Source organism: Natrix helvetica, assembly GCF_964273705.1.
Source record: "Natrix helvetica genome assembly, chromosome: 3".
NCBI lineage: Eukaryota > Metazoa > Chordata > Lepidosauria > Squamata > Natricidae > Natrix > Natrix helvetica.
This window is the reverse complement of record NC_138549.1, coordinates 91843638-91871100: the sequence shown is the minus strand read 5'-3', so window position 1 is coordinate 91871100 and position 27463 is coordinate 91843638. Positions and strand designations below refer to the sequence as shown.

The window sequence follows — 27463 nt, the reverse complement described above, 5'->3', positions numbered from 1 at the left end:
TTTTAGTGATTAAGACCAAAGTCCACGAACAAGCTCATTCAGAAGCAATCACCAATGAGATAATAAAATAAAGAATAGTACCAAGAATACCATTTCATCCATTAAAGGTTGTTTTAATCAATGCAACAGTGCAATGGGACTGAAACTCAGGAAAGCGTACAGTAGGAAAATATGCAAACTGAGACACATAGGAGGAAATGCAGCAAGTTGGGAAGTCCCAGAAAACAACTATCAATTATTCATACATCTCCCTTTTCAAATGAAATAATACATGACAGGGTTTGCGAATATCATAAAGAATTTTAAAAATTAATATGAAACTGAAAGGAATAGAGAAAGTTTGCATCTTCTTAGTAAAAGTTAAAAATAATTGAGTGGATAGACTGGAATTAAATATTCTAAAAGGAAATAACATTGCTAGAGAAAGGATAAATACATTCCATGCTAACAACTTGTTTTCAGTTGGGTATGTTCAATTTTGTTTTGCAATTTACTAAAACCAAGTATGGTATTACACTAAGGCCAGAATTTTTTTAGCACAAAAGCATTTTCCAACCTGGTACTCTCCATAAGTTCTGGTTCAACAATAAACAGCATTTCCATCCAAAATGGTTGAAACCTCTGGAGGCTGTAATTACAATACTAGACTAAGAAAGGAAGAAACTAAGTTAGGAAAGGCACTATTAGGGCATACAGTATAGTTTTGAGTATTCCAATGTTTATTACTGCTATATGTTCTGAACAATCAATGGCACAAAACTCTTGCATATGTGGTCACATAATCAAAAACTGCTCTGAAGTAAATTTGAGGTATGGTGTCACCACTAACACAAACAAACTTCTTGGAAACACCCCTTTAGTTAGAAGTCCACAATTTTTAATTTGTGTAGCTGGCTATCACTATTCCCAACATATATACATACTAAAGAAAATTGTTTTGTTTCAATGCTTCAGCATTTCCTTACAGCTTTAAGTTTTATTCAAAAGTTCTACTGATGTTTGCTAAGGAGTAAGCAGAGCAGAAGCAGGGCAAGATAAATTAATTCTCAATTTGTTTCCGCACATATGTCTTTCAAAGTATAGTTTTAACACTCTTCAGTTATAGTTTTGTAATTTAAAACAGGATGGAAATGGTATCAAAGACAACACTGAAGGAGCAGACTATAAACATACCGATTAATCAATCATTCTTGAAGATTCAATAATTCATTATAGCAAGTCTGTAGAACTACACATTTTCTTTTTAGGGATAGTTATGCCTTACTGAGTAATTTTTAAGAGTTATATAGCTACATAGAACTTTAGCAGGAAAGTATCTGATACAATGGCTTCTGCAGCTGGCAAATTCATGCAATACAATACAATAGCAGAGTTGGAAAGGACCTTGGAGGTCTTCTAGTCCAACCCCCTGGAACAGGAAATCCTATACCGTTCCAGACAAATGGCTATCCAACATCTTCTTAAAGACTTCCAGTGTTGAGGCATTCACAACTTCTGGAGGCAAGCTGTTCCACTGATTAATTGTTCTGTCAGGAAATTTCTCCTCAGTTCTAAGTTGCTTCCCTCCTTGATTAGTTTCCACCCATTGCTTCTTGTCCTGCCTTCAGGTGCCTTGGAGAAGGCAAGGCTCCCTCTTTGACTCCCTCTTCTTTGTGGCAACCCCTGAGATATTGGAACAATGCTATCATGTCTCCCCTAGTCCTTCTTTCTCTTAAGCTAAACATACCCAGTTCCTGCAACCATTCTTCATATGTTTTAGTTTCCAGTCCCCTAATCATCTTTGTTGCTCTTCTCTGCACTCTTTCTAGAGTCTCCACATCTTTTCTACATCGTGGCGACCAGAACTGAATGCAGTATTCCAAGTGTGGCCTTACCAAGGCATTATAAAGTGGTATTAACACTTCATGTGATCTTGATTCTATCCCTCTGTTTATGTAGCCTAGAACTGTGTTGGCTATTTTGGCAGCTGCTGCACACTGCTGGCTCACATTTAAATGGTTGTCCACTAGGAATCCAAGATCCCCCTCACAGTTACTATTGAGCAAGGTACCACCTATACTGTACTTGTGCATTTCGTTTTTCTTGCCTAAATGTAGAACCTTACTCTTTTCACCATTGAATTTCATTTTATAGCTAGTGCCCAATGTTCAAGTTTGTCAAGATCCTTCTGTATTTTAAGCCTGTCTTCTGGAGTGTTGGCTATTCCTGCCAGCTTGGTGTCATCTGCAAATTTGATGAGTTCCCTATTTATTCCCTCATCCAAATCATTGATAAAGATGTTGAAGAGTACTGGGCCTAAAACAGAGCCTTGGGGTACTCCACTGCATACCTCCCTCCATGTAGATGCAGTTCCATTGAGGACTACACGTTGAGTGCGGTTGGTCAGCCAGTTACGAATCCATCTGGTGGTGATGCTGTCCAACCCACATTCTTCTACTTTATCTAGTAGTAGGTTATGGTCTACCTTATCAAATGCCTTACTGAAGTCCAAGTAAATTATATCTACGGCATTCCTCTGGTCCACTAATATTGTCACTTTGTCAAAGAATGCAGTAAGATTAGTCTGGCATGATCTGCTTTTTTTAAAAAACAATTTTTATTTGTTTTTGAACAAGGACAAATAAACATAAAAAAAAATCTTCCATTACAAATTGTAGAAAGTGTGTCAGTTGGTTATAGTATTTCCATGCATCTCTTCCATATTCACCACCTGTTTTTCATATCAAGTCGCATATTTTAAATTCACCTATATTCATGTTTATCACAACTATTATATCTCAACCTTAATTTGACTATAATTGTTTTTACATCCTTTTATATATAATATTCAAAATCTAGAATAGGATTATATGATAACATTCCATTAAATTATCCCAAGATCATCCGATCACAATACATCTTTATAACATATTCTAGATAAAGCTTTTAAACCTCCTCATAATCTCCATATGTTGTTTATATAAAATTTCATATTATCAAACTAATATATATATATATGTATTGTTATCATTATTAATCATTATTTAACTATAGCTATTGTTGCTTCATTTTATACATACTACTAATAAACTAAATTTAGCTTAATTTTTATTATAAATTTCCATTGCATCAACCTGTACCTTTCCAGTAATAGTACGGTCTTATATCTCTTGCCATTTGTAGCAATAATGTTCTAGTTACTTTCTTAATAAATCTTATATAAACTTCTCTTGGCAACATGTTGTTCCTTTCGTTTCTCATAAAAGCTTGAAACCCAACATCTGTTCTTTCCATCAGCTTATCTTTGGTTATCGCCGGTGCTTCTGTCAAGATTTCTCTCCTTATCTCTGTCAATTTTTCTCTCTTTTCTTCTTCTGTGCTTTGAAGTCTGGTGTAGAGTTCCAATCCATCTATCTCCCCTTTCCATATTCCACTCTTGCCATTACCAACCACACTCACTTTGTTGTCAGTATCCACAGTTTTCTTATCTCTTTGCTCATTTTTTCTTCCATCTTTTGAACTCTGTCCTCCACTTTCTTCATTTGGTAAACATCCTCAGTTTCTCCATCAGATTTTTCTGTTTTGTATTCCATATTCTCCAATCTCTTTTCAATTCTCTGTCACAACTAATAGATTTTGAATTTCAAACATAATCATTTGCAATGTTACAGTTTCTTTTTCCTGCTGAGCCATTCTTTCAATTTTGCAAACACTGCCATTATAGGGTTCAAGGCTATTTTAATAAACTTCAAACAGGTTCATTTATTATCTTTCAAGTCAAAATGTTGTCTTCCAATAGCTAGTGATAGAACTTCCAAAAGGCACCTGTATAAACAACTTGTTCTCTTCCTACTATCACTGTAAACAAACTGAAAGAGCCTTGAATCTCAAGTGATCAAAGAAAAAAGAAAAGACAATGTATTCAGCCTCCAGCCTCTAAGTGGCAGTGTAACTGCTTTTCCTCCTGTTCTTACAACCCTCTTTATAATCCTTTTTATTATCTTCTTTATATTCCAAGCTTAAGAAGAAGAAAAAAACTTAAATGGAGATCAAAAACAATCCAATCAATCAAATCAAGCATTATAAAAAAAGGAGAATTTTAATACGTAGGTATAAGCAAAAGTGAAAAAAGAAGAAGAAATAATTAATCCATTCAGTTTAAAAAATAGGGAGCCCCTGCAGAAGTTCCATCCGTGAAAAAAAATATAAACTGGACAACACACTAAGTTCAATGCAGATCAATCTTGCCACCTACAGTCTTTTGTCTTCAATCTTAACTTAACTTAATTTTTTTTTTGGGTAGTCTCTTCCTCTAACAAAATTTCCTCACCAATTCGACACACTTTGTCTTTCCGCTTTCTTCCCGTTCTGGAGCTGTCCCAACTTCAGCAGCTTCATTAGCTGTGTTTCTGTCACTGGAAAAAAAAGGTTATTCCTGTATCTTTCAGGGACTTTGCGGTGTCCCTGAGATCAGCAGGAGGTGCCCTTCTCAATCACCGTCTCTGCAGGATGGTTTAGACCCAAGTGGACCGTCCAGCAGCAGAAATTCAACTGCGATCTCGGAGCACCAAGATCGCACGTCGTGCTGTCGCGACGTCAGATCTCTTCCTGGCATGATCTGTTTTTGACAAACCCATGTTCACTTTTGGCTATTACTTTGTTAACTTCTACGTGTTCGCTAATTCGTTGCTTGATTATCTTTTCCAGAATCTTTTGTGGTATTGAGGTCAGGCTGATAGGTCTATAGTTTCTTGGATCTATTTTTTTTCCTTTTTTGAAGATGGGAACCACATCAGCTCTTTTCCAGTCCTCTGGCAATTCCCCGGTGCTCCAGGATCTCTGAAATATATAGTTCTCTGCCAGTTCCTTCAGAACACTGGGGTGTAATCAATCCGGTCCTGGTGATTTGAACTTGTCTAGGGTAGACAGGTGCCAACTTACCATTTTCTTCCTTATTTCAATTTGTGTTCCTAATCTGATTTTTGTGGTGCTGTTTTTGATAGGTTGGACTGTTTTATCCCTTTGTTTAAAGACAGATGCAAAAAATAAATAGTTCTGCTTTCTCCCTGCTGCTTGTCACCTTCTTGCCACTTTCTCTTAGCAATGGACCAATTGTTTCCTTAACTTTTTTCTTGTTTTTAACATGTTGGAAGAAGGTTTTTTTGTTTGTTATTTTTTACTTTTGTGGCAAGCCTTTCTTCATTGTGAGCCTTAGCTTTCCTTACTTCATCTTTACAGGCTCGGGCTATTTGCTGATATTCTGCCTTAGTTATGTCCCCCTCTTTTTACTTTTTATACTTAACTTTTTTGTCTTTCAATTTGTCAGAGTTCTTTATGCAGCCATGCTGGTTTCTTTGGGGAGCTGTTATTTTTCTTCTTCATTGGTATTGTGCTAGACTGAGCTTTTGTAATCTCATTTTTCAAAATTTCCCAAGCTTCTTGAGTTGTTTTCCCTTTGAGGATTCTTATCCATGGCATTCTTCCCAATCTCTAAGTTTATTGAAATTAGCTCTCTTAAAATCCAACACTCTAGTTTGACTTTGTTCTACTACTTGTGTTTGCATAATGTTGAGTTCCAATATTGCATGGTCACTTGCCCCCGGGGTTCCTGTGGCTTCAACACCTTCTATCATTTCCTCTCTGTTAGTGAGAATTATGTTTAATATGGCCTATCCCCTTATTCCCTTCTGTACTTTTTTGGAAACAAAGTTGTTTGCTAGGTTCGTTAGGAACCTGTTGGATCTTCCACTTGGTGCAGAGTTTCTCAGTTGATGTCAGGGTAGTTAAAATCCCCCATTACTATTGTGGTGGGTTCCTACATACCTTAGTTAGCAGACAAGTTTGGATCTATATCACGAACGCCAAACCTGCAAGTGGTACATAAGTTTCACTCTACCTACCTACCAATGTGACCTTTTTACACTCCCAAATAAAGTCTAGTATGTGGATTTTAATTTAGATGAGACAGATATAGAAATAGTCTGATGTCTGTCAAATTATACTTATGATGAATTATGATGAGAATATAAAACCAATGCATTGGAAATTGTGTAATTTTTATGATGAAACAGGGTGAGAAAATAAATCAGATCTTAAGTATTGCATAAATTTTAGTTCTTTGAGACCTTTAAAAGAACCAAGTCTCTTTACTAAAAGTGCTGTTAGGCCATGTATTCATCTTACCTGGCAAATGTCCCTTCATGAATAAAAGTCTTCAATTAATATACAATAGGTTACATTTTTTAAAAAATCTTAAGTTCCACATTCCCACAAGGTCTTTGCATTCTTATAAAGTTTTTATTTGCTGATTGCCTGCCAAAAAGCCACTCACTTTTGAAAACAAACATATTCCAGTGGCTCTGCCAATGAAAGAAGGTCAAACTTCTCATGACAAGGTCAGGAGAACAATTCTAGTTCATTTCTATCAGTAAAAGAAAAACAGAGGGATTCCCTTTTGGCAAAGAGAAGTGAAAATACTTTTTGCAGGTTCTTTTGGATAGCAGCACACAACGTTCCTACCTCATAAAGAAGAAAGAAACAATTCAAATTATTACTGCTAGTCCCGAATATTCTTCCAATTTTACCAGTTCAAATTCTACAATATCTACATACTTTGTAACCTTTATCTTCTTACAGCTGTACACTGAAGATAACTTAAAAGGTTTGGGGCTCATACGAACTTTTTAAAAATCTGTCACAGAGGCATGGTAGAATTAGCTCGGTACAAAACAATTCTTGAAACTTTTCATTTTTATATGCTAACAAGTATTGCTTGTAAAAAAAAACACTGACCTGGTATCTCTGCCAGCAAAAACAGAGCTTGGGAGGCTTGCATGCAGCCCTCCATTTTTTTAGCTGTTCTGTCAACCATTTGCCATTTAAATTTTCCTTTTAAGAATATGAGGGCTTTTGAAGTAGTGTTGGGAACTACCAGGTTTGGGGGGGGGGGGGGGAATTACTGGCACATACTGACTTAGAGCAGGGGTGTCAAACTCGATTTCATTGAGGGCCTCATCGGGGTTGTGTTTGACCTGGGGGGGTTGGAGTGGGCATGACCAGGGTTGGTGTGGCCAGCTCGCCATCACTCATATCAGGGGGGGGGGGCTATGGTGGTCCGAGCGCTCTGCTAGAGAAAATGGGTTCCTGGGCTCCATTTGCAGCTGCCACAGCCTCCTACAACCCTCTGCCAGAGAAAACAGAAGTCTGGAGGGCTGCATGCAAGCCTCCCAAGCTCTGTTTTTGCTGGCAGAGATACCGTGGGCCAGTCCTTCACTCTTTCCAGGGAGTCCTTCCGGGCCAGATCTAAGCACCCCCCGGACTGGATCCGGCCCCCGGGTCTTGAGTTTGACACCCCTGGACTAGAGTATATGAATACATGACTGGCCAATATTAGGAAATTATAAAAGGTTATACATGATGGATAAGGTGTCATCAAGTAACTGGTGAGAAAATGTGAAGCTAGAAAATTTCAATTCTAAAAATCCTTCTTTTCTCTTTTTTTTTGGGGGGGGGGGATTTTTCCTGAATTTATCAGCAAAGAACAGCCTTGATTTCTAAGTTATCTAGCAAACTTTTTTTCTCTGTTGGTATTTAGATATGTATTGTTGCCTTATCCTTCAAAAATTAGTAGGCCGTATCCACACAGGTTTGTAGATATGGTGATTAGCACAGTTGGATTGCATGGATATAGAAAATGCTAAGCCCTATCCAGTATGGGTATGCAAATCATTCACTTCCCATCTTTCCAAATGTTCTGGAAAGCATCCAGCTTCCAAAGTGAGCTATTACAATTTACAGGATGTCCTATTTCAGGATTAGAATGTTCTATGTTAGAACATTTTGCATGCCTTAAATATCCAGTAGTAGTACTGACAAGAGAAACAAAACAAAACACAGGTTAAAATTCAGGATACTCAGGTACAGAACGCATTTTGTAGTTTTTAGTAATTTCCTTATTTAGGGGCAGAAAATGAGATCTGTATCTGAATGTAAATACTATGGTACCTACTGCTAGCATTCCACTTTTGATATTCAAGATGCCAATCTACAATCTTGTGCAATCTAAGGAAACATAAGGTATCTATGTATAGTACAATTGCAAATGGAGAAGAGTGAGCAATGTTTGTTGAATGAATTTAGATGACTGTTTTTCACTCAAGAATGTAATGGGTTTCTTGCTAACTTAGCACATTAAAATATATTGAAATGCATAAGGAAGTATATCACTGAGCAAATGAAGCAAAACAGGCTCTCAGCATAAAATGGAAATACTGATAGAATCCTGTAAAAAAATGAGAAACATGAACAAGTTTCCCTTTTAGGTATTCATAACTTTGTAATAATAAAAAACCTTTGTAATTCTTTAAAAAATATAAATAAAAATGTAGTTTTTAAAAAAGTTTCCTCAATAGATTACTTTAAAAATTGCAGGTGGCTTAACTGTTACTAAATATTTACAGCATTCTATGAAGATAAGGTTCATTAAATTCAATACTCAATGACACATTAATCGCAAAACAATTTAAAAAAATGTGTCCACTAAAGGTGGACAAAGCCAATAGCATTGACAGAACTAAAATCAAACTAAGTTATAGCAAATTTGAACAAATGCCTTTGGGAACAAACAGGGAGTGACATCTTAGTTCTAAAACAGTGTTTCTCAAACTTGGCGACTTTAAGTCCTGTGGACTTCAACTCCCAGAATTCCCCAGCCATCTGGCTGGGGAATTCTGGGAGTTGAAGTCCACAGGACTTAAAGTCGCCAAGTTTGAGAAACACTGTTCTAAAAGAACACTCTGAAAGAAACCATGTTTGCATTGCACTTTGTCACCAGACAAACATCGTGGAAAAGATTATAGTGAGATGGAATATTAGGAGTAGAAATTTGAAGGTTGTAAAAGACTGATGAAAACTAGCACCAGTTTAAAATAAAGTTTGCTGTAATACTGGTAATAGTTCACACCGGCATATAATGACTGGAAATCCTCAAGACAGATTTGGCAATGGAAAAAAAACCCCTCCAGTACTATGGTTCGGCTATCCAAAAGAAAAGAAAATTAGCAGTTAGCTAAAGACTAGCTCAATATTTAGAATTAATAATCATATTTAGGTCTTTAAAAAACAAATTTATATATTCTTCACAACAAATATGTGTGCGCCTAAAGTTCAACATTATTCCTTCACTGACATCATACTATAAGTCAGGGGTGTCCAAACTTGGGAACTTTAAGACTTGTGGACTTCAACTCCCAGAATTCCCCAGCCAGCCATGTTGAAGTTGAAGTCCACAAGTCTTAAAGTTCCCAAGTTTGGACACCCCTGCTATAAGTGACCCTATAACACTTCTGAAGGAGAAACCATACACATATAAGAAGTAGTGTACAGAAAAGTTTATTCAGGTTTCAAAAAGCCTTATTAATTACTTGTGATTATCCCAAACACATCCTTTATTGATTATGAGGATTTATTTTACTCATAAAACCTTCTCTGGAAAGTCACTTGAGAAAATAAGAAAATGTACGGTAGTTGTTCAACCAGACAGTATTATTTGGCAACTGGCTCTTTCCTTCCCTTACTGGAAAAAGCAATAATTCTACCGTATGAAATCATTACTAAGATATTCCAAGCATACTGTGTTGGACAAAAGGATTAATTCTGAAGAGGACAAATAGCTATATTTAACAGGAATTTAAGAAACTGCAAACATAACCAAGGAACAATAGTGTATTCTTCCTGCTCTGAACTGTTAATTAATAAGGTATTTGTAACTCTCATGTAACCTTCATCTGCATAACCAACTGTCTTCCCTTCCCTTTGACCTTATCCTTATGAAACATCAGTTTAGCCAATCTAGGCATCTAATGAAGGAAGGTGCAGTTCATGAAAACATTTTAATAAACACATTTAATAAAATGTGCTAACTGTAGTTGGAAAGGTGCTGCCAAATTGCTTCTGATTTCTCTGCCACCAGTTAGGAGTAATATAGCAACTTCACCATTTCCTCTAAAATCTGCCTGCTTTCTTTAAAATCTCCCTTGTCTTTTCCTTTTGCCTAACAGTGAATTAGCTTTTTTTTATGCTGCATATTTTGCTTGTGAGCATGAGTAAGATTAATCATTTGTGGATTCTCCTAATCTCTGGAAGCATTTATGTGTTTTGCCCTCTGTCTCAGAGAAAAAAAAAGGGGAAAGGAAGATAAAAAGAGAAAACGCTTTATGAACAGATGGCACTTCTATAGGTGGAATGTATTTGTCATCTGTCAAGCAAATTTGCTTCTACAATGTTGATTGTGTTTTAAATGCAGAGGTGCCCAATTCCCGTGCTGCTTGCATGGAACCAATCCCTCTCCACCCCCACCGACCCGCCAAGCTGGAAAGACTGAGGACCACTGTTTTAATGTGTTCTGTGTTCTTAACCATCAGACACACAGTTTCAAAAAAAGAACCAGAGAAACTGCAAACACTATTGTTTTCACCAGACTATTAAACACGTTACTATATTGAGCAAACAATTTCTGAGATGACCCAATATGTTCATCCTCATCCTTATCCTCACCACCACCATCATCATCCATTTTCCATGAAAAAGAAAATATTATAGTTGATCAAAAGGAACTGCCAAAGTTATGCATGGAAGAAGGGAATAATTTATAATATTCCAACATAGACCAAGGTGAAGAGAAAATAAACTCCTTTCACCATCCACAATAACTAGAAATACATTTTCTGGGTACATAGAGTTGCCTTACACTGATTAAGACCATTTGTATATAGAGCTTAAAGATTCGCGGTCATCTTCATTTTTAAAAAATAGTTTCATACAAGTGTTTTTTCAAACCCAACCCAGAACCTCAGGTAGTTTATGTAAACTATGTATTCTGCATAAGATGTAGGCCTTCTTTGAAACGTTACAATTTTGAAGAAAGAAAAGTTTTAGTTTATGAATCTCTCTTTCTACAAAATCCAATTTCTAATCAGCTCATAGTTAACCAACTGATTATCTGCAAGCTCAGTAGATATACAGTTCCCTTTAATAAACAATAAGATTAAAATTCTTACCTGATAGAATTATGTGGCCTATTTTCTACTTTCATCAAAATTTGTATGTCTGACTGGGGAGACATTGTGTAGATTTTTAATCTGCAATAAAAAGGTAACATTTAAGAAATCTTATCATATAATGAAAAATACAGAAACTTTTAAAAAAATATGTTGATTCAGCAAGAGAATCCAACTGAAAAATATTAATATATTTTACTGAAATAATACAAATAATAGAACATACAACTGTTTTGTAAAAGAAAGTACCTTTGCCGCTTGACAGGATCAGATTCTTGAGGATCAATATATCTCTTCAAAATATCACACAATGGTTTATCATCTGGTACCCTTTGTCCAGAAATACAAATTATCAGTGAAGATATTCATAGGAATACACAAACCAGTTAGCATTAATATGTACTGTATGTAGTTTTATTAATTATTCTTTTTCAGCTACATAAGGTTCACTCAGGGATATATACAAAACATTTAGGAATTCATATTCAAGACACCAAAAGATTGTCTGCTAATTTTTTCTGTTCCAATTATTTATTCCAAACTGAAATAATTCTTTCATATCTTTAAATAGGTTTTAATGGAAGATCCATCTTCCTGTTGTAAATTCTGTTCTAGATAGGAAACCAAAGTAAATGCTTGAGGGCGATATTTACTAGGTTACATACAAAAAATGTAATACAGGGTACAGCCAAGAAATATGTACAATAAGCCATCCTTTCTTTAAAGCTTTCTAGATTACACAGATGAAGCTAGAAATAGGTAAGATGATATATAATTTTAAAGCAACTCAAAGGAAATATGACAATAGTTTGTTTATTCAGAAACTTGTGCACTCTTTCCAAACAAAACCCAACTGTAATTGTAAAATATAAATGATTTAATTACATAATTATTTAAACTTCATGTGAAAGTTAGTTTGCTAGCAAGTATGCATGAATACCTTTGTTCTGTGAATTTAGCATGACTCTGAGGAAATATGAGCTTCAAGTGCCAATAGAACTTTTGTTCCCTGAAAAAAAGAAAACAGATTCTTAAAATTCTTTTTATTACAAATGCAATGGCTACTGCTCTGTATTGAGAAAATTCAAAACAAGTAAGAAGAAGAAACCTATTTAGGGCTTGTTCACTTGGGGAGGTATCGAAAGTCTTAAATTGCTCCCACTTCAGATTTATTTACATAACCAAAATCTAACCCAACAGGCAAGAAAATCAAGTACTACCCCATGGCTCTAAGGTCAAAGTTACTTCTACATTTTAGTATGGCTTAAACTTAACTGCTGCTTTCATTGTATTTAAGAATTGATGTTTCTATTCCTATTCCAAATGTAAGTATACATAAATAAAAACAATACAATGCCATAGGTATACAATTATTTTGATATCTAGTTAATAAAATAACAATCTATCAACAGATCACAAACAGAAGCAGTGTAGATCAGTCTGTTCCCATGTACGATAAAATATTACATCTAATTTGTTGGATGTATCAGCATGGGAATATTCACAGATTTTGCAATCTTTACTTAGAAATAAAGATGCAGGTTTTGTAAGGATGAAAGAAAATAATTTTACTTTATAAATTAGCCAAGCAGGCTGGGAATAATCTGAAAAAGAATGATCTTTGGAAGAAAGCAACTAGCATTTTTAGAAAGGAGGGAAATTGACTCATGACTAGAAGAAGAAGTTGGTACATATCAATAGAAGGGGAAGAAAGGGAAGAAAGCACTGCAAAGGGTTGTAAAGACTCTGTTTCTTCTCTACAAATATTTATATTAAATCCTACTTAGTGGCGATAGAAGCGGCAAAACGGCAATATTTTTCCGCTCTTATCGCGTCCGCAGATAACCGCCCAGCCGCCCTGTTTAGGGTGACCCGCTCCTTACTTAACCAAGGAACTGGGGAAGACCCCTTGCAGGGTAGGACTGAAGAATTTGTTCAGTATCTGCAGGATAAAATCGCTCAGATCCGGACAGGATTGGACTCTGACAGGGTAGATTCGGGCGAGCCGACGGGGATGAATCTTGAGGAGACTATCTGGGATAGGTTTGACCCTGTGACCCCCGAAGGCATGGATAGGATTATGGGGAGACTCAGTGCTGCCACTTGTGTGCTGGACCCGTGTCCCTCTTGGTTAGTTTCGGCTTCCCGGGAGGTGACACGAGGCTGGCTCCAGGCGATTACCAACGCTTCATTAAGAGAGGGGTTCTTTCCCACCGACTTGAAGGAGGTGGTGGTGAGGCCCCTCCTCAAGAAGCCTTCCCTGGACCCAGCTTCTTTAGCCAACTATCGTCCAGTCTCCAACCTTCGCTTTGTAGCGAAGGTTGTCGAGAGTGTGGTAGCACGTCAGCTTCCCCAGTACCTGGATCCGTTTCAGTCGGGTTTCAGGCCCGGGTACAACACGGAGACGGCATTGGTCGCGTTGGTCGATGATCTCTGGCGGCCCGGGACAGGGGCTGTTCCTCTGTCCTGGTCCTATTAGACCTCTTGGTGGCTTTCGATACCATCGACCATGGTATCCTACTGCGACGACTCGGGGGGTTGGGAGTGGGGGGCACCGTTTTACGGTGGTTCTCCTACCTGTCGGATCGGTCGCAGTTTGTGTTGACTGGAGGGCAGAGATCGACCCCCAGGCGCGTCACTTGTGGGGTGCCCCAGGGGTCGGTTCTCTCACCCCTCCTGTTCAACATATACATGAAACCGCTGGGCGAGATCATCCGTGGTTTTGGGGTACGGTATCATCAATATGCTGATGATACCCAACTTTTCATCTCTACCCCAAACCACCCAAACGATGCCCTCGACGTGATGTCCCGATGCCTGGAGGCTGTGCGGATCTGGATGGGGTGGAACAGACTCAAGCTCAATCCCTCCAAGACTGAGTGGCTGTGGTTCCCGTCATCCCGATTTGTACATCTTGTTCCATCTTTGATGATAGGGGGAGAAATTTTAGCCCCCTCAGAGAAGGCTCGCAATCTGGGAGTCCTCCTGGATACGCGGCTTAGTTTAGAAGAACACCTGACGGCCGTGACCATGGGGGCCTTTTACCAGGTTCGCCTGGTACGCCAGTTGCGTCCCTTCCTGGATCGGGATGCTCTGTGCACAGTCACTCATGCCCTCGTCCTTTCTCGCCTGGACTACTGCAATGCTCTCTACATGGAGCTGCCTTGAAGAGCACCTGGAGGCTTCAGCTGGTCCAGAATGCGGCAGCGCGGGTTGTCATGGGGGTACCTAGGTGCTCCCATGTCACACCCCTTTTAGACGGCCTGCACTGGTTGCCGGTTGTTTTCTGGGTGCGATTCAAGGTATTAATTATGACCTTTAAAGCGCTCCATGGCTTAGGCCCAGGGTACTTGCGAGACCACCTACTGCCACCAGTAGCCTCCCACCGTCCAGTACGATCCCACAGAGTTGGCCTCCTCAGGGTGCCGTCGGCCAAGCAGTGTCGGCTGGTGACCCCCAGGGGGAGAGCCTTCTCTGTGGGAGCGCCTTCCCTCTGGAATGAGCTGCCCCGGAGCTCCGCATAATCCCTGACCTCCGGTCCTTCCGACGCGCCCTAAAAAGTTGGATTTTCCAGCAAGCCGGCCTGGCCTGTTAATGTTAATGTTAATTTATTTTAAATGTATTGTTTCTTTTTAAAAAAATCGGTTTGGTCTTTTTGGAAATGGGTTTAATCTTTTTTTAACTTTTGTGATGTGTGTTTTTAATGTTGTACGCCGCCCTGAGTCCTTTTGGAGAAGGGCGGCATATAAATCCAAATAAACCTAAACCTAAACCTACAAATATCATGTCGAAGAAGTAATGGGACTTGGAGATGACAGGTTGTATGTATGCTGAAATTGTTCTCAAAAAGTGTGAAGTCTCTGTTAATATAGGCCTAAAAATGTGCAACTAAATGCTGGAATTATGATATCTAGGTCATGTAGAATAATAACAAGGTGCTTTTCCAGAGTTAAGTTTCTGGGACCTAATTTATGCAAATGATCAATTATTCTTACTGACATTATCTCATCATTCTAGGCAGAATGTAAATACAGGTTTATGGAGCCCAGGTGTAATACTACTGGATATTGGTTGGTCTGGCCCATTGTTCTTTAAAACAGCAGTAAAGAGTCGGATTATGTATTTATTTACATAAATTTAAAAACACCCGACTCTATGATACCCTGAAGTACCTTCAGGATTGCCTATTTGCCCTTAACTATTTCAGGAGATTTTGTTCTACCTAATCTCTATCGTATTACTTAGCAGTAAAATAGGCTTATGAAATTATCTTTTCAATTTCTGTTCCACTGACAAAATGTAGAAGCATTTTGCAAAGCTTAATCTATCATTGCAGCGCTATTTCTCCTTACTCCAAAAAGGCACAATTTATACTCCGCCTCTGTTGGTATGTAAGGAAACAAAATTTGTGCTGGGACCAGCGTTTTATGGGATTTCATCATTTCTCTGTTGTGTTCATTTGCAAACACATCATTCTACAATTCTTCTTTGTTGGTTGCTTCTTACAAGTTAGATGTTTTCACTGGAATGCTTTCATTCTATTAACGCATAGGAAAACTGTCTCCAGAAATTCTTAGCATTGTGCAATTTTGCCAGCAATATTAGAGCCACAATAACTGAATTTCAGCAATAAGGATGGGAATAAAAGCATTAAAGCCCTTCTCCAAATATAGAGACAACCTAGAAAAAAACCCCATGTTTTATAGAAACATATTTTTCACTTTCAAGAGATTTATAAGCTAGACATTAAATCAAGGATGAGAGGGTTGCAGCTCTGCAGATGTTTATTGTCTCCATTCATGAGTCGGGGACTAATAATGTGTGAAAGGCTTTAAACAGCCTACATCTGATAATATAAATTCCAGCTTAAGCTCTATAATTTTTTGAAAGTGAATGTTGATATCCTGTAGCTCTTTCTTTCTAGGGCTGTGTGGGCATTAGTGAAGCATGTGTGGATCAACTCACAGAAAGACAAGGGGCGAGGGGAAACATTCAGAAAACTGCACCAAGCCTTCCAGAGGATGCAGTGACTAATACTGGGAGGAGAGAAGTTTTGCTTGGGATTTACCATTTATGAAGTTTCCTTTGAAATGTGTGTTTCACCCGGTTTGTTTTGTTGCCCAGTGCCACAGTCGCCCTTTTTCTTAGAAGAAATTCGGCATGATGAAAAAGAGAACTAAATGAGTATTTCTTTACCCAGGAAATTTAATTAGGCCGTTACAATTCACAAGATTATGGAACAAATTTAGCGGTTTTTAAAGTAAGAACAATTACAGGATTCTTTAGGCAAAAGAAAAAGAGATGAAAAGATGTGGAAACTTTAACCAGAAATTATCTATGCCAATTTTTGCATTTACATGGTCAGCAGCTTAAGAAAGAGTGAAGTCAAAGTAATCGTGAATGGGGTTATTCTTTTTAACTACTGATTGGTTGATGTAAGCATGAATCCTAAGTTCACTGGACATAAGCCGTTTACATGCCAAGCATCTCTTTTAGCTAATTCGATAATGTGTTTTTTAGGAACTCTATGATGTTGCAAAAAGTACTATTGTGGTTCATTAAGAGAACAATGAAACCAAAGGAATGGTTAATTCCCATAATAATACTGAAACATAAACTCAACTCTTAATTCTATTCAAAAAGGTACCATAAAAAAGAATGGCAACATTTTCAAGTGACATAACTGAGGGCTCAGAAACGTGTTGCTGTGTATTTAAAAAGTATTCCACAGAAGTCTGTGGACTCTGCCAAAGGAAACTAATGGGAAGTAGCAGCTCAGGGAGAAATAAGCAATGACCATTCTTTCTTATGTTTAGTCCTGCTTTGTTTCTTGGTTGCCATTTATGGGGGGGCGGGGAGGGGAGGGATGGGGGAACTTAGGAATGTGGTGCCTCAGCTGCTAGTCAAAACATCTAACAGCCGGTGTGTGAACCAAGGCCATGTCAACGGACACCTGTCGGAGCTGAACGGGAAACTGTGGCTGAATTGATTAGCCAATATGATCTAAAAGACACAGGGGAATGGGGAAATCCTATTCTTTTAACTATCCCTAAGTGTGGGGACTATTTCAAGCTAGCTTCATTTTTCTAAGTGCCGAGATGATGTTCTCAGTAAAGAGTTTCTTGAATCTGAACAAAGTGTCAGCGTCCTGACTTCCCGGAGTTCATTACTCGGAACGATGATAGAGCGTGCAGCAGTAAAAAGCCATAATTACCTCATTTTACAAAAAAATATTAACTTTTATGTTCTTCTAAGCGTCGGTAACACTGATTCAGCCTCATTAAGTGATTATGGGGCATGACAAACTGTCAAAAACCTTTTAATTTTTTTTAAACGACACTACAATCCCTGGAGTACAAATTGGATAGGTGAAATTCCAAGACCATAATCATTATTAGAGGGGGCCCATATCAGTCTTGTATGTGACTGTGTGGTGTGTGCTTTTGGCCATAGAGAGGGCTGGATTAAGAGTCTGCACAGTCCATAGCTGGATGGGAGAGGCGGGAAAGAGATTCAGGGTAGCCACATCCTAGAACTCCTTGGAATATATCTAGTAGATTAGAAGGTTATAGTTTTAGTTGAGCATGGTTCTATTCATTAGGCATAAGCAAAAAGGATTGAACCCAACTGTGTCATTTCTGAGCTTGGGCCTGACATCAAGCTTGCCAAACTTTCTAACCTATTAGATACATCTTGCAAGGTTTTAAGGAATGGCTATCCTGAATCTCTTCCTCCTCTCAGTTCAGAAATGTTCAATCTCTTAATCTGGACCTCTCTCTGGCAAAGATCTAGTTTGCCAAAATTGTTTCCTGTCGCTTCTCTAGGTGCACATTCCTACCACTGTGGACAGGGGAAGTGTGGTATTAAAAAAGTTCATAAAGACAGACAAATCTCTCTTCAGCACAACTTGTCCCCTAACTGCCATGTTGCTACCAGGATACTGAATTTGCCAAGTTCTCTTAGATTGTAACATGAAGAATACTAGATTATTCTTTCAACCTGTTTGGGGGGATGAAGCAATGGGAACAATGGCTCAAATCAAAACAGTTATGATGCCCGATTAGATCTAGTAAGACTACATAACGTTCTGATATAATTAAACATATCATGATTTTCTTTTTAGCAACCAACACTACTATTTTAGAAGTTGATCAACATTTTTTCTCCTAAGGCAGCATCTGAAATAAATATTTAAAAGTGTACAGATCATTGTGTAAGCAAAACTTTTTATAAGTGATTACCTCATTGCTACAGTGATCTGTATTAACTCACTGAATTGGATCAGAACTGAAAGGTATTTGAGCTATGTCGCTGAAAACAGGAGCAAGATCAGCACATTTCTATTACAAAATTTACATTTTGTACAGATTGCATTTAATCTAACACTGTCTTAATTACTAAAATTGGGATTTTTGCAAGTTTTGTGATATTCCTACTTAGATTTCTACTTAGAACATAGAAGTATATTGTCCAATATATTCATTTCTTCTTACAAATGCCTTATAGTAACATGAAATATTTGCAAGAGAGCCATCTGTTGGTTTCCAGAATTATAGCCAGTTTAGCCTCTGCAAGAAACAAAGAGCCTTATGCATAGATGCATAGGTGTTTGTGGATCAACATCTATTTCATTCACTGAAAGAATAGTTATTAGAACAAACTGTGCTAGTGACAGATTATAACATTTGTATAATATGAAGACATGATTTATAGATAAACAAATACATGTCTCTGTTGTTACACAAAAGCTCCCCCTCCTGTCTAATTCACAATTATACTCCTTGAAAACAATGAAACGTATTAGCATCTTCTTGGCTGAAAAATCATCTTTCTTTTCTATCATTCTCTGGAATAAAGCTAGAAAGCTTGTATCATTCTACTGTTAATATCTCTATATAATGATTACAAGATTAAATGCATACATAAACAGTACACACTCAGAAAACATAAATATAAACTAGTCGAAGGGCAACTGTATTCAGAATGATGAAAAGCAATCGGAACCCCTGTGAGTCAATGAGGAAAATAATTCAGATGTTATAGCCAGATAATGTCTTATTAGGACGAATCAAGAAACCCTTTCAGACTTGTGTGGTGATGCTGTGCACCAAATAGGTAAGTGGCAGAATATATCGGACATTGCAATGAATTTCATCGCTTGCTCGCCTTAAGACACTTACATATAAAAGCCATCTTTATAACCCATGCATAGAGTCTCCAAGCAGCACACAGGAGAATGAAGAGTTTTGCTAAGTTAACATCCAAGCTAATATCAGCTAGAAACTTACTTATTGCTGTAGAATGTAGAATTCTCTCGTCTTTTTGTGAAGCCGATTGGTAAAGTTTGTAAGCAGATTTTGCACCTCCGAGCTCGGTTTCTCAGAAAATTTACCTGACGGAAGATGCAAGTTTTCAAACGACAAGCATAAGAATTACTTTCAAATATGATCTATTTTAAAGAATTATTTTGAGAAACTGTAGCTTAGCACCATTAGGCTTCACGCTCAAGACCCCCCCCCCCTTTTTTTTGGGGGGGGGGGAATCGTGGAATCTTTTGCATTCATTTAATTTGTCATCATGTCTAAATCTTGTTTCAACCATGCTGAAGATTAAGCTTAAATTTTAGTCACTAAACCAGAAAAAAAAATTCCAATCTCCTCATTGGCCAACTATAAAACACAGGAGTGCCATATTTGTTCTTACAAGCTTATTTTTATTAACAGTAAACTATAATTGAATGTTATGTTGAAAGCAGATGTATTATGTTTTACAGAATAGATGAGACCCTCAAATCATTTCTACATGAGGATCTTTGCATTCAAGAATATGTGGGCCTTAATCACTAAAGGCTAACAAGATTGAAAACGTATCCAGGATATATATTGCCTTTCTGGGTGTATAAGGCAAAGCATAGCAAATTTTCTATACAAATCAAAAACAAACCCTTGAAAACCTCTTGCTATATTGCTATAATTGCAGTTGTTTCTTGCATTTCTAAATGAGAAACTTCCCCTTTGCCAGCCGTCATTCCCTTAAACTGTCTTTATTCAGCAGAACTACATTGAGTTTTTACTTGTGCCTTCAAAGTATCAGGCACTGCTCCCAAATAGATGCTTCCAAGTGACGCTTAACTGTTTTCCTTTTTATAGTCATTCAACCTAATCATTCTGCAGACACACTTCCTGCTTCCACGAGCAGCAATTATCAAAGAGGAAAAAAGAAGGTGGAAAAACACATCTTTCAAGCAATAAAATAGAAGGTTCTTCCTGCAAAATTCTTGTATAATTGTTTTATGCAGAATATGGGTTTGTTTATAGCTCTAAAATTTTTACCATTGTAACAGAAGTGGGTTCCTACCAGTTCAGCCAAGTAGGTAGTAACTCGGTCTGCCATGCCTCTGAACTGGTTTGATTGTCAGTAGTGCCATCTTGATTTTTGTTTCTGCATATGTGCAGAACAATCTTTGCAAAAATGTAATTTTTTTCTCTTTTTCTAACGTGCGCATGCGCAGACCTTTTTAGGTGCAAATGTGCACAGGCGCAGAGCACACGTGCAAAAAAGTTTGTACGCCAAACCGGCAGTAATGCTGGCAGCAACCCCTCTGCACTTTAATATGGAGAAATGGTCTCCATTTTGAAGTGTCTTCAGTACATTAGCTCCTCCAAGGATATTCTAGTAATTTCTATGATTTCTCTTTGTTCTTTCTTTTCTATTTCCTTCAAACTTAACAAAGATAAGAGCAGGGGCCTCCATGTAGGGATATATGAAATCCTTCACTTATGACTGGCCATTTAGCAACTGGTCAAAGTTACAATCAACCCGAATGAGGGGACTTAGGACTTATGACCTGGGTTTGAAGTTCCAATGGTCAGACTTTCTTTGGGTTCTTGGCAATACAGCTGCATTATGATTGTTTGCAATGTCACGCAGTCATGTGACTGTGCTTTACAAAGGTTTTGCTGAAAACTTACAAATCGATTACTTTTGGGTTTATGAGAAATAGCATCTCGAGCAGCCCGGTCTGTCATTCTTCCCCCATCTTCTAGAAACCGATAGTCTAAAGAAGAAAATCAAGGAAAAGGAAAGGAGTCATTTTACTGAATTATAAGTGATGTTGATATGTAAAAATGTATATAAATAGTGTATTTAGCATTAAAATGTTCAATGTATGTAGGTTAAAATTTTGCAATAACATTTAAATCAAAGTCAAACACAAACCTACCCATATGACCCCAGGAAAAGACAAATTTCTTTAAGGAGAAGGTGAGTTTTCGTGTTTTATTCTGATTTGTATATGCTGATCTGTATATGCTGATTTGTATATGAAATTCTATATGCTGATTTGGTGTCATTAGTATATGCTATATCTGACCAGTCATTGACTGTAAATAATTTTTACCATTATTATCGCTGAGAAGTGTAGTGTACATATTCCATACCTGTTTTCAAGTATTTTTTCAAGTTTTGGAGTATGAGCATCCCTGTTTTTAGGCTGTTGGTTTGAGTTCTGTGTTTGGCAATTTTGTTGCAAACGTTTTGTCACCATTCAAGGAGACATTGTCAGTGCATTTTGAGTTTAAGTCGGCAATATAGCTGCATTATGATTGTTTTCAGTGTCCTGCAGTAAAATCGTTGCTTTCAGGGTTAAGAGAAATAGCATCTGGAGCAGCAACTCCAAACGCACTGGCAATGTCTCCTCAAATGGTGATGAAACATTTCAACCAAATTGCCAAACTCGGCACTCAAACCAACAGCCTAACTAACAACCCGAGCTACTAATATTCAAACACATTTCATCCCTATTTTCAACTGTGATTGAAAAATGCTATGCATTTGAAATTTTAAGTATCTCTATATGAGCTAGGATTCTTTTTCAGTTAAGAAATATACTTACATTGCCTCATTCTCAGTCTAAAACATTCTCAACCTATCTTTGCATTCTATCCAACATTCTCTATTGTATTTGTTTTAAGATACTAGGACAAACTACACTGTAAGTACAGTAGAAAGGAGCTTAGTATTGGCACAGTAGCAAGAGTTTATTAAAAAATTTTTTTTTACAATTCTTATACTTAAAAAAAAACCTACATAGCACTACACTAGTCTAGATCATTGCTTATCCCAAGCCTTACAGTAGCTTAGGTAGTTTATTGGACTCTTACCACTTAGAAGAGTTAAGTTGCTGAAGTCATTCACTGAAACAAAGGCTGCCTTTTCTCTGATTCCATTACAGCTGTATAAAGCTTTGTGTTTTTTTACACAAGCCAAACTGAAAGCACAAAAGCAAAGGAACACTGTTATTTTATTTTCAGCCACCTAAGATTTTTTTTAAAAAGGCTTTGGTTTATACCTACCTGCATGAATATTTCATACATCGAGGGCATCTGTATTTTGCTCTTTCTGTATTACAGAGTTCACATCTAAAAAAAATGAAATTTGAGATGGTACACTTACAGTTAACAGCACAGAGAAAAGTCTCTACACGGGTGAATATTGGAAAGGACAAACTGGTTAAGAAACATTATCAGAACTTTTCACTTCTGTTTAAGTGCAAATTCCCATTAACAGCCTTGGCTATCTCCTCAAAACTGATTTATTACAAATTAATAAACCATCTCAGGATGTCTTTGCTATAACAGCACTCCACTGCATTTCCTGCAAAAGGTGTTAAAATACTGTTACTGATAATCTGAGCCCCTTGAAGCTTCCAATGAGAATCAACACAACAGGGCTCCACATCCTGTTAATGGCCGCTTTCAGAATTCTGTCTTATCATTTGTCAGCAGCATCCTGGTAAATGTTGCTTTGTCATTTCTTGCCAGTAGAAGCCACTAAACAATAGAAATTCTTTCCCATGGTTTGTTTACCATGAGTAACTTGGACTGGTGCCCCATCAGCTAGAGATGATGCATCAGAGCTCCAATTGGCACATCGTACTAAATCAGAAATACACAACCTAAACATCAGCACTTTGTCATCTGCTCTACTATCAAGACCCCTGGCTGGGTCTTGTAATTGATGGCACACCTATATTAAATTTTTAAAAAATCAAATCCAAATGGAGGGTTTCTGCACCACATGAAATCAAATAGTCACGATATGTGAGCCTAGGCATTGGGATGCCACTATTCTAAAAATCTGTATTTTTTAAAAAACACCAAATCCACCAAAGTGATTTTGTGTCTTCCTGTTTCACACAGTATCTGATTACTTAAAAAATATGACAAATTCTAGATGGCTACAGAGAGGTACAGAAAACTCTTATTTTCTTGGGGTCATCTTAAGTTTTCCAGTTTTTGCAGCTCAGATAAGATAGCCTTTCCCCTTGTTAGGTATATATCATATTCCAGCTCTCTGACAGATGATGGCTAATTTTTTTGCTTACTAAGTAATTTCACAAGAGTTCCAATTCAAATAAACATGCTTTTTGAAAGTTTAAATGTATAAGCGGCCAAAGAAATGTTTTGGAGCAAAATAAGTCTGATCACAAGCCACATTCTTTCTTCTATACATTGCTTTATGTATAAAATCAGAGCATGATGCTCTTTTTTACATGGAACTAACTCAATTTTTAATTTAAATTGCTGTGAAGTTTTTCCTTTCAGAAAGGCCAAGTGTCAGGTTGCTGACTTAGCATTTTCTGAATTGTGCTGTGAACCTAGGTCAAACTGACCCAGACATAACTTAAGACAGTAAATTCTGAGAAACCATTTTTAAATACAGGGAGAACAGGACATCTTCAGGATTGTCACTATAGAAGTAGTGACAGTCCTAAAGAAGTCCTGTTCTTCTTCATATGGATTACTAGTCGTACTTTCTCACTTGTGTGTTAAGATAAAAGCCTAAAATAACGATGACAAATATTTGTGAAAAGTACAAGAGCTTTAATAGAGCAAAGATGCCTTGATGGGAAATAATGCAAAGTAAGCAGAACAATTTTGTAAAAACAGTATGATTGATGGTTTTGCTTTTTAAATGTGTTACATCTAATATTTATTTTATTTACATAACTATACTTATAGAGTGTAGTTGCATCGGTATTTTCACCATGAGTAAATGTACTCTGGTCAAAGGGACCTCAAGATCTTACATCAACTGGGTTCAAAGATCGTAGACTGCAAAGCTCTGAGCTACAAAGTGAAATGCAATTTCAATTTCTGTTCAATGGTTTCCAAAATGGATTGGCTGATATTTTTTTCCAGGACAGCATTTCTAAAAATGTATACTGTAGACATGGCAACTGTGATGATGCTTAGATGAACATATTCAATTAAAAAACCATGTTTATACAGTATACTCCAAAATGAATATGATAAAGAGACGATGTTTGCCTGTAATGCACAAAACAGCCAACAAGTCTTTGAACTGAGCACACAAAATATGTTTGTTTGTTCATATCTTTTTAGGCTCATATCATATGGGATATGCAAAAGTTCAAGTCCATGTTAGATATAAAAGTATAGCTCCAAAGTACAATAGTCCAAATAAATATACAAATAATGTGAAATTGTGCCATGCTTCTGTGTCAAGCATCCTTCCCAATCAACATAGTTCACAGTGTTGTCAGACAGCTATAGTCACCTAAATCTTTGTATACCAAATTTGAATATTGGGAAAGGTTTTATTTCAAAAAAATCTCTTAAATTTTACACTTTTATTTATTTGTTTATTTATTCTTTTTCCATAGCCATTAATATCAAATGACTCTGGGCCGCTTACAATTCTAAAATAAATAAATAATGAAAAAACATTTAAAACCCTAAAATAAATAAGTGCAAACAGCAGCTGTGATGATTAATCAACTAATAATAAAGCCAAGTACAGGTAGTCCTTGTCTTACGACCACAATTGAGCCCCAAATTTCTGTTGCTAAGTGAGACATTTGTTAAGTGAGTTTTGCATTTTATGAGTTTTCTTGCCATAGTTGTTGAGCAAAACACCACAGTTGTTAAAGTTAATGACATGGTTGTTAACTGAATCTGGTTCTCCCATTGGCTTTGCTTGTTAGGCCACAAAAGGTGATCACATGACCCCAGGACACTGCAACCATCATAGATATGAAGCACTTGCCAAGCATCTGAATTTTGAGCATTGACCATAGGGATGCTGCAAAGATCAAAAGAGTGAAAAATCATTTTTTGTAATCATTTCATAATCAATTTTTTCAGCACTGTAGTAACTTTGAATGGTCACTAAACAAATTGTTTGTAAGTCAACAACTACCTTACATAGCCAAGTTTTTAAAGCTTTGTGAAAAACCAATAGGGTCATTATATTTGAATATTCTAAGTGACTAACCTAAGGGTTTAATCCAACTAGCACAATTATTTGGCTCCAATAATGTCTCTTGAGGAATTCTACACTTAATATGGACAGCAAAAATTCTTGTACTGCATAATGTTTAATTGTGCTCGAACATTTCTGTGTAGTTTCCCCCCTTTCAGCTTTTTATATTTAACTGGTGTTTGCTTTAGAAATTGTCCTGTTTATAGGAGTGCAGGTAGTTTTCGTCCTTCAACCACCATTAAGGCCAACATTTCTGTTGCCGAACGAGACATTTGTTGAGTGAACGTTCTCCCATTTTATGACCTCCCTTGCCACAGTTGTTAAGTGAATCACTGTGGTTTGTTAAGTTAGCAACATGGTTGTTAAATGAATCTGGCTAACCCATTGACTTTGTTTGTCAGAAAGTCTCAAAAAAGGTGATCGCTGCAACAGTCAGAAAAATGAACCAGTTGCCAAGCAGCTAAATTTTGATCGCATGGACAGACCATGGGGATGCTGTAGTGGCCGTTAAGTGTGAAAAACGATCATAAGTCAACTTTTTTCAGTGTAACTTCGAACGGTCACTAGGATGTGCTGTTCTAAGTCGAGGACTACCTCAGTATGAAATAGAGAGGTAGTCCTAGACTTAGAATAGTTCGTTTAATGACCGTTCAAAATTACACTGAAAAAGTGACTTATGACCGTTTTTCACACTTTTCGAGCATTGCAGCATCCCCAGGGTCCATGTGATCAAAATATAGTCTCTATATACATTACGTCTGGGGTCGGGAGAAATCATTTTGTTGCCCTGACATCTGTGCAGCCAGAATTCTTTAAGAAAACAGCTGATTTCTTGAAATAAACCAGATCTACTTCCTCCTCCTCCTCCGCCAAAGCTGCATTGTTGTACTCTTCCAGGGAAGCATTCAAGGCAAAACGCCACTGGCTTATAATAGCAGCAGGGCAGACAAAGCGAGGCTAACACTGAGCGGTCCCACGCGAGGAAGCTTAAGAATCACGAGGTTTGTTTCTCCACCCTTCATCTGGATCATCCCCGAGTTTCCGCCTGAAAAGCTCGGGCCCCGCCGCCTGTGGCGAAGGAAAAGGTCGGAAGAAAGGGCCTACCTCCGCAGCGACATCTTCCGCTGAAGACTTTCGTCCGCCCCGCTCGGAACGGCTCCCGCCCCGCTCGCCATGCTTGGAGCCGCCGCGCTCGCTTGCAGCCTAGACCGGCGCGACGCGGCTCGAGTCACCGCCCCCTAGCGACCGCGCAGAAAAGAAGCACCGGAAAGAAGCCCCGCCCCTGGTGGGCGCCGCGCGAGTTTTAGGGTTGCTTGACCCGGGCTCAGGTGTTTGGAATTGGGAACGGATGAGGAATCGTTCCTGGCAGACCCGGGTAGGGAAAAGTGATGGAGGAGTTCCTCTTTCCTTGTTGAGGAATCATGCAAAAGTGGTGCTTTTGGCCGTAGGCAGAGAAAACTGCAATGAGTAGTAATGGTATTGGTATATTGCTCCCTGTTTATATACAGTAGCTTGCCCTGCCAGTGTTGGTGGGCATGGTGTATATTGTTGCCAGAAAAACATGTCTATATCCATGAAGGCGGTAATCAAGCTCAACAGGAAGAATAAGAGTTGGAAGGGACCTTGGAGGTCTTCTAGTCCAACCCACTGCTCAAGCAAGAGACCACACCACCACCATTTACAACCATCATCACTAATGTTTCAGAATGGTCTAATACCAGAAATGGTTCAGGAGCAACATAATTCATCAACTGATGAAGCATCATATCCAAGGATGTAAAATTCTTTGTATAATTGCAGAATGAGTATTTCCAGATTCGGATACCTATAAAGTAATATAACTTGGTTCCATCTTGTCTCTTAATTTTAAATAAACATAGTAATAACAAAACAAAGTTTTCTGAGTATTTAGAGGATAAGATTTTTTTCTAGAACAAGAAAGTAATTTCTTATATTTTATAAATCAACTAAGTCTTGTGATAAATGGAAACTAAATAAGAACATACTTGGCTAGTAAAAGGTAAAAAAAGGTTACTCTACAAAAGTTTGATATTTAAAATGATAACGAATGTTGAACAACACATTTTTGATTCTGTATCATCCATATATTGCAAGACTAATCAATTTGTGCTTTTCCCCTC

General features: G+C 37.6%; 1 protein-coding gene across 1 annotated transcript in view; it reads right to left on the bottom strand.

The window, feature by feature from the left end:
• Positions 1 to 26580, bottom strand: part of ZNHIT6 (zinc finger HIT-type containing 6) — a 45773-nt gene extending 19193 nt beyond the window's left edge. The window contains exons 1-8 of the mRNA XM_081946302.1: positions 26427 to 26580; positions 22391 to 22456; positions 22199 to 22305; positions 21008 to 21093; positions 19325 to 19428; positions 11977 to 12045; positions 11286 to 11366; positions 11037 to 11117 (exon numbers count right to left, since the gene is read on the bottom strand). Coding sequence (XP_081802428.1) covers positions 11037 to 11117; positions 11286 to 11366; positions 11977 to 12045; positions 19325 to 19428; positions 21008 to 21093; positions 22199 to 22305; positions 22391 to 22456; positions 26427 to 26497 — 665 coding nt within the window. The 5' untranslated portion in view covers positions 26498 to 26580. The remainder of the gene's footprint in view (positions 1 to 11036; positions 11118 to 11285; positions 11367 to 11976; positions 12046 to 19324; positions 19429 to 21007; positions 21094 to 22198; positions 22306 to 22390; positions 22457 to 26426) is intronic.
• Positions 26581 to 27463: the final 883 nt, after the last annotated feature.